The sequence below is a fragment of the Aquarana catesbeiana genome, linkage group LG01 (assembly GCF_042186555.1).
Source record: "Aquarana catesbeiana isolate 2022-GZ linkage group LG01, ASM4218655v1, whole genome shotgun sequence".
NCBI classification, from domain to species: Eukaryota; Metazoa; Chordata; class Amphibia; order Anura; family Ranidae; genus Aquarana; species Aquarana catesbeiana.
In genome coordinates, this window is record NC_133324.1 from 407,395,813 (window position 1) to 407,408,028 (window position 12,216).

At 39.6% G+C, this 12,216-nt stretch overlaps 1 protein-coding gene across 1 annotated transcript in view; it reads left to right on the forward strand.

Moving 5' to 3' along the window:
• The window catches only part of UHRF2 (ubiquitin like with PHD and ring finger domains 2), a 152,890-nt gene that overhangs the window by 73,741 nt on the left and 66,933 nt on the right, over positions 1–12,216 (forward strand). The window contains exon 3 of the mRNA XM_073635195.1: positions 5,436–5,689. Coding sequence (XP_073491296.1) covers positions 5,436–5,689 — 254 coding nt within the window. The remainder of the gene's footprint in view (positions 1–5,435; positions 5,690–12,216) is intronic.

Sequence of the window (12,216 nt, forward strand, 5' to 3'; positions counted from 1 at the left end):
AAGTATTGATTCAGGGGCGCTAAATATAAATGCGCCACGCTTTTCATATATTTATTTGTAAAAAAAATTTTGTAACCCATTTATAATTTTCCTTCCTCTTCACAAATACAGTTATGTTCATTTGGACACAGGCACAGTTCTCATACTTTTGGCTCTGTATACCACCAGAATAAAAATAAAACAAAACTATCCAAATTAATTTGAAGTGCAGACTTTCAGCTTTAATTCAAGGGGTCGAACATAAATATCAAGTACAAATTTTAGGAACTGCAACCATTTTTATACACAGTCCCCCCTATTTTCATGGGCTTAATTGTAATTGAACAAATGAATATAATAATAAAATGTTAATTTTTAATATTTTGTTGAGACTCTTTTATTGGCAATGAATGCTTGAAGTCTGGAACCCATGGACATTACCAAAGACTGGGTTTTCCCCCTTTCTAATTCTTTGCCTGGCTCTAAATGCAGCTGTCTTTAGTTGTTCTTTGTTTATGGGTTTTTCTGCCTTTTTAGTTTTGCCTTCAGCAAGTGAAATGCATGCTCAATTGGGTTGAGATCAGGTGACTGGCTCGGCCATTGCAGAATATTCCACTTCTTTTCCTTCAAAAGCTCCTGGGTTGCTTTTGCAGTGTATGTTTTGGATCATTGTCCATCTGTACTGTGAAGCGCCGTCCAATCAACTTTGCTGCATTTGGCTGAATCTGGGTGGACAGTATATCTCTAAACACTGCAGAATTCATCCGGCTGCTTCTGTCACATCAATAAACACCAATACCCCAGTGCCACCGGAAGCCATGCATGCCCATGCCATCACACTGCCCTCACCATGTTTTACAGATGACTTTTTGTGCTTTGGATCATGAGCTGTTCAAAGCCATCGCCACAATTTTTCTCTTTCCATCATTCTGGTACAGATTATTTTCTCTTTCATTCATCCAAAGGATGCATTTTCAGATCTGGTCTGGCTTTTATTAGATGCTTTTCTATTCTTTAGGCTTATGGATGGTTTGCACCTAGTGGTGAACCCTCTGTATTTGCTCTCTTGACGTCTTCTCTTGTTTGTAGACTTTGACAGTGATACCCCCACCTCCTGGAGAGTGTCTTTCACTTGTCTGGGTGTTGAGTGTGTTTTTTTTTTTTTTTTACCATAGAGAGTTTTCTGCGATCATCCACCTCTGTTGTCTTCCGTGGAAGTTCAGGCCTTTTTTCTGTTGCTGAGCTCACCAGTGCATTCTTCTTTCCTCAGAATGTACCAAACTGTTGATTTAGCCATAGCCATTTCTTATGTTTCTGCTATCTCTCTGATGGATTTGTTTAGTTTTTGAAGCCTTAGAATGGCCTGTTTCACTTGCATGGACAGCTCCTTTGAACGCATAATGTAGGCTCACAGCAATAGATTCCAAATGCAAAAACCACTCTTAGAATCAACTTCAGACCTTTTACCTGCTCAATTGATGAAGAAATAACGAAGGAGAAGCCCACACTTGGCCATGAAACAGCTTTTGTTCCAATTGTCCAATTACTTTTGGTCCCTTGAAAATGGGGGGATGACTATAATTCCTAAACCCTTCCTCCAATTTGGATGTACATACCCTCAAATTAAACCTGAGAGTGTGCACTTTCAGCCCATATACATTATATAACTATAGCTTAAATATGTTTTGGTAAATGCCTGAAAAAACAAAAATTGTGCCTTTTCGTCCAAATATATATGGACCTAGCTTGATGTGCCACTTTGTGAAATTTATGTGTAAGATTGATATATAAGATCTTTACGCACACATCTTTTCATGTAATTGTATATAAATATGGGAATGCCAAATATTTGCTTATTACATACACAGACTGTGTTAGGCATCCCACCAAATTGTACGCTACTACAGTTCTTATCCTAAGTCTATAGTCAGTAGGCCTTAATTCAGAACAATTTTTAGTTGATGTAATGTACACTGCACATGGCAGTTTTAGTCAGTGTCAATTAGCTTTTGATGACAACAAAGTGTCAAGAAAACCTGCCAGAAATGGTTGATATGCTACAAATGAAACATTTGGTCCAAAAAAAAAAAAAAAAAAATCTATAAAAAATATATAGTTATAGTTTATGATGCACCTTTATATATTATTGTTCACAACACATATGTTTAAGGTATTCCATTTATTTCATATGTATGTCAGGGTTGTTTACAGGGCACACTCAATTGAAGGAGGTGCATTCTAGACTTTTTTTTATATTATTTGAGACCTCAATGTAACATCCTAGTTCCTGGGCTTCATTGTTGGCCACTAGTAGACTGCACTGATGGGGCGGCACTGATAGGCACTGATATGCATTGTTAAAGCTGTTTTTCATATTTATTTTTGTAACTTAATCCTGCATAAAACATTTAACAGTGTCATTTCAGGAGATCATGTACGAGGGCTTGATTAGGGGCGGGGCAACTGGTGGCAAGTAACTCTTAAGGCCTGGCTAGTAGCTCAGGACTTGAAATTTTTAGCCCTGCGCTAGAAGGTGTACCTACAAATCAGTGTATGAAATTGAATTCTCAGAATTCTAATTTCTTCCATTTACAGTGGATATAAAAAAAGTCTACACACCCCTGTTAAAATGTCCGGTTTCTGTGATGTAAAAAAAAAATGAGATAAAGATAAATAGTTTTTCCACCTTTTTTTTTTTTTTTAATGAGACCTATAAACTATACAACTCGGTTGAACAAGAAACTGAAATCTTTAAGGTAGAGGGAAGTAAAACTAAAATAATATGGTTGCATAAATGTGCACTTTACACTAATACTTTGTTGAAGCACCTTTTGATTTTATTACAGCACTCCGTCTTTTTGGATATGAGTGTATCAGCATGGCACATCTTGACTTGGCAATATTTGCGCACTCTTCTTTGCAAAAACACTCCAATTCTGTCAGATTGCGAGGGCATCTACTGTACACAGCCCTCTTCAGATCACCCCACAGATTTTCAGTTGGATTTAGGTCTGGGCTCTGGCTGGGCAATTCCAAAACTTTAATTTTCTTCTGGTGAATCCATTCCTTTGTTGATTTGGATCTATGCTTTGGGTCGTTTGTCATGCTGAAAGATGAAGTTCCTCCTCATGTTCAGCTTTCTGGTTTTGTGCCAATATTGACTGGTATTTGGAACTGTTTATAATTCCCTCTACCTTGACTAAGTCCCCTGTTCCAGATGAAGAAAAACAGCCCCAAAGCATGATGCTGCCACCACCATGCTTCACTGTGGTATGATGTTCTTTTGGTGATGTGCAGTGCTGTTTTTGCACCAAACTTCTTTTGGTATTATGGCCAAAAAGTTCAACCCCGTTTTCTTTAGACCAGAACACGTTTTCCCACATGCTTTTGCAAAATTTAGGCGGGCTTGGATGTTTTTCTTCATAAGAAAAGGCTTTAGTCTTGCCACTCTACCCCATATCCCAGACATTTGTAGAATACGGGAGATTGTTGTCACATACCACGCAGCCAGTGCTTGCCAGATATTTCTGAAGCTCCTTTAATGTTGCTGTAGGCCTCTTGGCAGCCTCCCTGCCCAGTTTTCTTGTCTTTTCATCAATTTTGGAGGGATGTCCAGTTCTTGGTAATGTCACTGTTGTGCCATATTTTCTCCACTTGATGACTGTCTTCACTGTGTTCCATGGTATATCTAATGCCTCCTGACTGATACCTTTTAACAATGAGATCCCTCTGATGCTTTGGAAGCTCTCTGCGGACCATGGCTTTTGCTGTAGGATGCGTCTAAAAAAATGTCAGGAAAGACCTACTAGAACAGCTGAACTTTATTTGGGGTTAATCGGAGGCACTTTAAATCATGGCAGGTGTGTACTGACTTCTATTTAACATGAGTTTGAAAGAGATTGTGTAATTTTGATCACGGCTACATCCCCAGTTATAAGAGTGTGTGCACACTTATGCAACCACATTATTTTAGTTTTTTATTTTTACTGCCCCCCCCCCTTTTAAAAGATTTCAGTTTGTTTTTCAATTGAATCGTAAAGTTTATAGGTCAAATTAAAGGTAGGAAAAGTTCTGAAATGATTTATCTTTGTCTCATTTTTTTTACATCCCAGAAACCTGACTTTTTTGTTTTACAAACGATTATTATTGTTGCAAAAGGTCATAGTTTGGTACAAATGTATAACAGAAACATAGGTACATCCAATATATATCAAGTATGTGCTTAAAGAGGAAGTAAAGCCTCTGAAAAAAAAAATAAACCCTGCAAGACAAAGGCATAATGAGCTAGTATGCATAGCATACTAGCTCATTATGAATTACTTACCTGAGATCGAAGCCCCCGCATCGGCTCTCGTTCGCCTCCTCCGACGCCGCCATCTATCCTGGAGTGACTTCCAGGTATCGCAGCTCCGGCGCTGTCAGCCGCAGCCGTGATGACGTCACGCACGCGCGCTGGTGCCGCCACTAACGGCACAATCGCCGTTAGAAACGGCACGCTCAGTGCGCCTGCGCCCGATGTCTATGGCGCATGTGCTGTAGACATCGGTGCTGCTATTTCTGCAAATGTCTCCAAAACCATTTAGGTTTGGGAGATATTTCTTGCACCTATAGGTAAACCTTAATCTAGGCTTACCTGTAGGTTAAAGTGGTTGTAATGGGTTTACAACCACTTTAATATGAGGTAAATGGTATTACCAGGGGCGTGTAGATTTTTTTTTTTATATCCACTGTAATACAAGACTATTCCACATATCCTCCTATCTTGAACTTCTATTACTCAGACATTACATGGCTGTCATTTATAAGGTAGTGTATGAAACTATTTTGTTTTATGTAGGTATAAATGCGATTGTTCATATTCTCTAGCGTATGCAGGCAGTTAATCACAAAACTGTTCTAATCCATACACAGGAACTGATTTAATGGGAACCACAATCCATGCTATAACTATATAAATAGGAGGCACAGATAATTGTGGGTAACTGCCTAGCCAATTTTATTTGTAACCCAGCAAAGTCAATATCGATTCAGCATACAAAATGCAAGAAAAGGCCTAGATGCACACTTATGCTGTTTATGAACATCTATACCAAACAATCATTGACCTGGTTCTTGACACAAAATTATAACCTAGCTGATATTTCTTATGACTGAGGTGCTTTCGTTATCTGCACCTAATTTGGGTTACCAGTTGTTGCCTTAACCTGTTGATAACAGAAGGCAGATTATGGGCATCTAAAATTATTGGATCTTTTTGTAGTTGATTAGCTGTGTGACTTTGCTTAGCCTCTTGTGTTCAAATGACTGTATGATGCCACAATAGAGTGCTTCATGAACAGTGTGTTATTTCAGGCTAATCTTATGTTTATCATCCTTGCTGCAGCTACAAAAAACTCCAGTGCTTCTGTTACTGTAGTGACATATGCTCATATTCATTATTTATTGTGTCTTTGTAGATCAATGAGTTGGTGGATGTCCGCGATGTAACCATTGGATCCTGGTTTGAAGCACGTGTTGAAAATGTTACAAGAGCTGCAAAAGGACAGAAAAATGGCAAGGCTCATGTTAAAGGGGGCAACTCTTACAAGGGGACTAATGGCAGTTTGAATGAGGACCATGAGAATTCTCATATGTCAGGCTCTGGCCCTTCTACTTCTTTCTCGGAATATGTGGATGATGAAGATGTATCTTATTTTATAAAATATGATGAGTAAGTACAGCCTTATGGTAAGAATATTACGTAAATTCTGATTTTGATATTTGGGGAAATCTATTTGTATATCAAACAGTCCTTTTAAATGTTTTTCATTGTGCTAGTCTGTTTTAGGGAACATTACGCCCTGCAGTTTGTAGATACAAAAAGAACCAGCCTTTGCCCATGGGGAAGCCTTGACAGAGACTGAATGTAGGCAAACATATCCTGTCCTATTTTCTTATTTCAGCTGCTTCCGAATCTTCCCCTAGGAATGAAGCAGGTGCTTTCTTCTTAGGATTCAAATGAACCCTATCTGCTGGTTGATGTACCTAGCCGATGTACTCCAATGCAGGCACAAACACCAATGGGCTTCATGTTCTATGTGCATCTTCAAAATACTGTAATATTTATCCTCAGGTTACAGTGTTTTCTGAATCATTGACAAACAGAATATATACTATCTCTGAGAACAGTATATGCAAAGTACTGTACTCAGAGAGATCCAGGATTTAACCCCTTCCCGCCGACCGTACGCAGATATGTGTACTCGGCTTTCCGGGGTTATACCGGGATGATGCCCGCAGCTGCAGGCATCATCCCGGTACCGTTGTTTACAGCGGGCGATCGGCTACCCGTATATAACAACCGATGCGGCTAAAAGCCGCTCGGCTGTTATACCAGAGGAGCGGGAGGGGACATCCCCCCCCTCCCGCCGCTGTTACCGGGCCTCCCGTGCGATCGGGAGGCCCGGTGTCTGTTCGGCTGCCTTCGGCGGCTGGGGGCGGGCTGGAACGAAGCTGCGAGCAGCTTCGTTCCAGCCTTCTTGTTGTAAACGCGGAAGCGACGTCATGACGTCACTTCCCGTTTACTCGGCTGCCAATGGCGCCGAATTTAAAAAAGTACACAGTATTCAGAATCGCCGTTTTCGGCGATCTGAATACTTTGAAGTGTAAAGGAGGGATGGGGGGTCTTTTAGACCCCCTATCCCTCAATAAAAAGTACCTGTCACCACATATTACTGTCACAAGGGATGTTTACATTGCTTGTGACAGCAATAAAAGTAAAAAAAAAAAAATTTTAAACAATTTATAAAGTACAAAAATAAATAAATTAAATAAAAAAAAAAAAAAAATTTTAAAGTGCCCCTGTCCCCGCGAGCTCGCGCAGCGAAGAAAACGCATACGGAAGTCGCGCCCGCATATGTAAACGGTGTTCAAACCACACATGTGAGGTATCGCCACGATCGTCAGAGCGAAAGCAATAATTCTAGCCCTAGACCTCCTCTGTAGCTCAAACCTGGTAACCGTAAAAAATTTTTTAAAGCGTCGCCTATGGAAATTCAAAGGTACCGTAGTTCGTCGCCATTCCACGAGTGCGTGCATTTATAAAGGGTGACATGTTTGGTATCTATTTACTCGGCGTAACATCATCTTTCACATTATACAAAAAAATTGGGGTAACTTTACTGTTTGGATTTTTAAAAATTCATGAAAGTGTCACTTTTCCAAAAATTTGCGTTTAAAACACCGCTGCACAAATACCGTGTGATAAAAAATATTGCAACAATCGCCATTTTATTCTCTAGATTCTCTGCTAAAAAAATATATATAATGTTTGGGGGTTCTAAGTAATTTTCTAGCAAAAAATACGGATTTTAACTTGTAAACACCAAATTTCAAAAATAGGCTTAGTCATGAAAGGGTTAAGCATTTTTTGGTAGGAGCTTAGGAGTGGCAGCCTCCATATGTTACTGGGTAAAATTTGCTTTTAATGGGGCTTTCTTCTAAAAAAAAGAGTCCTTCCTTCCACAGCTCATAGATTTTACCACCGTACAGTAACTTGGGAAAGCTAAGGTTCGAGTAATTGTTGCTTACTAGAGGTTGCAGAAGGATCCTTCTTCGTAATCCTCAATTTACCTGTAGAGACCATTTACATTCAATTTAGACTGTAGGAAGTTTTAAATGAATGACAAAGAAGAAAAAAGGGAGTATTTCAGATACTATTGTTTATTAACAAGCTAAAATACTCACAATCGTGTTACAAATACAAGCATATGTCAAATCCAATACCAGCACTTTCCAATGGCAAGTAATAGATGCAAGTAGACTGACGTGTTTTGAAGGACAAGCCTTCTTCCTCACAGCTAGCTTGCTACCCGCTTGTCTTTAAATTTTCTTGGTCAAATTTTTAATTATTTTTGTCCCTTCCCCTTATGGGAGCATTGCTTTTTAATATATGTTTTAACCTATTGAAGGATAACAAACATTGGACTTTTATACTAAAAACAAACATCGTAGGACCCAGGGCCAAAAAGGCAGATACTTGCATGACACCAGGGGCAGCTGTGTATATAACAGGGACTTGCAGTCAGGGCCATGAACATTAAAAAAAAAAAAAAAAATCAAGCTTTGAGTATCATAGCTTGGCGACTTGGGGTAGCCCAAGTCCTACTCCACCACTGGAAAAAAATTGGGGCTCCTATGACCTATGGTTCCAGAGATATGGGGCTCCTTGCACAGCCTGTCAGATGCTAAATACAGAGTGACCACTTTAAATACAAGCTGACACACTCTGTTTGCAGCAGACTAATAGGTTGAGCTCACAGTGCCTCTCACTTCTTGTCAGAGGCACTGAGCTCAATGAACAGCTTGGAGTCTTGGACCAATGGCAAAGTACCATTGGTCCCAGCTGTCCAATAAAAATGATGCAGTGTAGGCATAATTTTTTTTTTTTTTTGCTAGAAAATTACTCAGAACCCCCAAACATTTTATTTATATATACTAATATATTAGGGCTGCAATTAACGATTATTTTCATAATCGATTAGTTGGCTGATTATTGTTTCGATTAATCAGTTAATAACCTTAAAAAAAAGTTTGGTGTATAATTTAGTTAATATGGAAAGTTTTAAAAAAAGGCAATTTATTCTTAAATATCTCTATGTAGTGGTATAAATAACCAACTATATGGTTAGGGAGCAAAAAATCTAATCACTCTTAGAATAACAGACAGAAGAGATATACTGTGTATACTATTAGAAGAGTTATACTGTATACGATTAGACGAGATATACTATTAGAAGAGATGTACTGTATATACTATTAGAGGAGATATAATGTATGTATTAGAGGAGAGATATACTGTACATACTATTAGAGGAGAGATATACTGTATATGCCATTAGAGGATATATACTATGAAAGGGTCAATCGGGTAAATATCATCAGATTCAGAGATCACATTTATTTTTTTTTAATTAAAAAACAATGTCTTCCTTCAAAAAAAATGTCATTTTAAGAACTTTTGTTTGATTTACAATTGTTAGTGGGGTAATTTCAATTACAATCATTTTAAAAACAAGTGAAAATTTCAAACATTCTTTCATTCAGCGAATGTACAAAGATTTTTCGTCTGAATGTTATCGTCTGAAAATTGATCCGTGTGGCCAGCATAAGGCACACTTTTGATGTGTTTCTGCAGTGCTTTTTGCTGTGCGTTTTGATTTTTGTGCACGTGATTTTGCTGTGATTTGCGTTTTTGCAACCCTTGGAGATATGTGTATACCAAAAAGAAGGGGGGGGGGGGCATAGGTCAAACAGAGAAAGATATACAGAGGGTAAAGAGAAGAAGAGGTAGGGAAGGAAAAGGAGGGAGAGAGAGAGGATTCGGTTTTGTTAGAGGCATAAAAAAAAAAAAAAAAAAGTGACCCGAATTAGTAGTGTGTATGTAAATAATCAAGGGCTTTTGGCAGAATTGTTATTTTAATAGCATTGATGTGCCCCATCCAGGATAGAGAGAGGTCAGGGAGCATAATAATTTGCTGCAAACAAAGTTGAATATGTAGAGGTCAGGATAATCCAGGGACAGGGTCGTCCGATATGGAAAGCAAAATTGGAGACGAGACAGAAGAACAAAGCGGAGAGCTAGGCTAATGGGTCTTCTGCTGTTACTGTCCAGGACCAGGGAGTTGATATACAGTAGCTGTTAACTGCAGTAAAGAGTAATCTAGTCACCTGAGTGGCTGAGCTGTCTGTCAGGGTTTCATAAATCTTAATTCTGAATAGATGGAAATGCAAAACCCTTGGTAGAGAGCCTACTGTGTTCTTTAGTAGCAGCTGGCAGGGGAAACCACAGTGCCCAATGGTGGGACACACTATCCAACACATTGGGAAGCGTTGGAGAGGAGCAGTTGCTGGAGCTGTTCAAGACCATACAAAATTCACTTGCAGCCTGCTGGGAAGGTGAGTATGAAATGGTATTTTACAGAGAGCTTCTTAATTAACCACTTAAGGACCGCCCCACATACATATACTGTGGCAGGACGGACCTTTAGCGCGAAATCATGTACCTGTCTAGGGCATGTAGTGCGCCGCCGAGAACCCCACTCCCTCTGTCATTGAACACAGCGCGAGCCAATCAACTGGTCCAGTGGAGCCAATGTCCGCCGGGACCCGCCGATCATTCCTGGGGCAGACAGAACGGCAGTCTGCATATGTAAACCAGGCAGATGGCCGTTCTGTGACAGGAGAAGACCGAGATCTTGTGTTTCTGCTAAGCAGGAACACAGATTTGTCTTCTTACAGTACAAGCACCCCATCGCAGTCAGAAAGCACTCCCTAAAGACATGTATAACCCTTTGATTGCCTCTGATTTTTAATCCCTTCCTTGCCAGTGTCATAGTTACATAGTTAGTAAGGTTGAATAAAGACACCAGTCCAGTTCAGCCTGAGTGTGGGTGCATGTCTACAATCGTCCCTATCCCTGTACATTGTGTCTCATTAAGATGCTCATCTATTATATTATTATTTGGGGGGTAAGAGGTGCAGCGCTAGTGAACGGTGATAATAAGCAATGAGTTGGACATATAAAGATTCTGATAAGTTAAAAGGTTATATAGTCCATCAGAAAGAATTCAGAAATCAATCAGAAAGAGCTGAAGAGGAAGAGCCGTCACCAACACCCAATATTACTGACTCTTACCGCCAGTGCATTGGATATACACAGTATAGAAATGTATGGTTGGTTAGATCCACACTTCATATGATTCACTGCGTTAAAGAGGTCCCCCTCTCACTGACCGACTTGGTGTAAACAGCTCGGTAAACACTTGACTAAGCGGAATGCTTCCAAAGGTATAGCCCTAAAGCCACATTAGTAAAAATGGAAGAAACACTCACATTGCGCAGACATCCAACAGAAGGCTTAATTTATTGATGTAAAACAGTATATAAAACTCACATGTATTGAATAAAGTACAGGCAATCGGAAAGCGTCCAGTGCTTCCTACCAGCGAGATGGCGGCCACTCCCCTGTCCACAATGCTACGTCACGCGTCCCTTGTGCAGCCCGACGTTTCGTCACAAACGTGCGTTTTCAGGGGCGTGGCTATGACGTGTGACGTTGCCGCTTATAAGGGGAATGAATGTGAAACCCCCCACTTTTCATATTGTATCCAGCAATATTGTGCCAGCAGCTTTTTACAATTTATATTTTTCCAGGTTTAGCGCAACAAATCTTCTTTTGATATTATATTATTATTTTTTTAGGGTACCCATATAGCACCATGCACTTTACGCAGCGCTCCACACATACATTGCACACTCACATCAGTCCCTACCCTCAAGCAGCCCACAATCCAAGGTCCCCAACTCACATTCATATACTAGGGTAAATTTTGGACAGAAGCCAATTAACCTACCAGTATGTCTTTTGGAGTGTGGGAGGAAACCGGAGTACCCGGAGGAAACCCACACAGGCACAGGGAGAACATGCAAACTCCAGGCAGGTAGTGTCGTGGTTGGGATTCGAAACAGCAACCCTTTTTACTGCTAGGCTAAAGTGCTAACCACTACACCGCTGTGTCATTAGTACAGTGACAGTGAATATTTTTCAGCACTGATCACTGTATTGATGTCAATGGTCTCCAAAAAAGTGTAACTTAGTGTCTGATTTGTCTGCTGCAATGTCGCAGTTTTACTATAAATTGCTGATCACCGCCATTACTGGTAAAAGAAAAAACAAATCAATAAAAATTCCATAAAAACCCCCAATAGTTTGCACATGCTATAACCTTTGCACAAACCAATCAATATATGCTTACTTGGGATTTTTTTTTACCAAAAATATGTAGCAGAATACATATTGGTCTAAATTGATGAAGAAATTTAGATTTTTTTTTTTTTTTACATTTTCTTTATTGGGTATGTTCTATAGCAGAAAGTAAAAAATAAATATTGTTTTGTTTTTTTTTCAAAATTGTCTTTTTTTTTTGTTTATAGTGCAAAAAATAAAAATCACAGAGGTGATCAAATACCACCAAAAGAAAGCCCAGTGGGGGAAAAAAAAGGACATATAGTGTATTTGTGTACAGCGTCACACAGCCGCGCAATTGTCAGTTAACCTCTTGGTATCCGGAGGCCGTCATATGACGTCCTCGACTTTCGGGGGTTATATCTGAATGATGCCTGAGGCTACAGACATCATTCAGATACCGGCATTTTTAGCCGGCGATTCCGTACACCATAAGAACGATCATAGCAGCT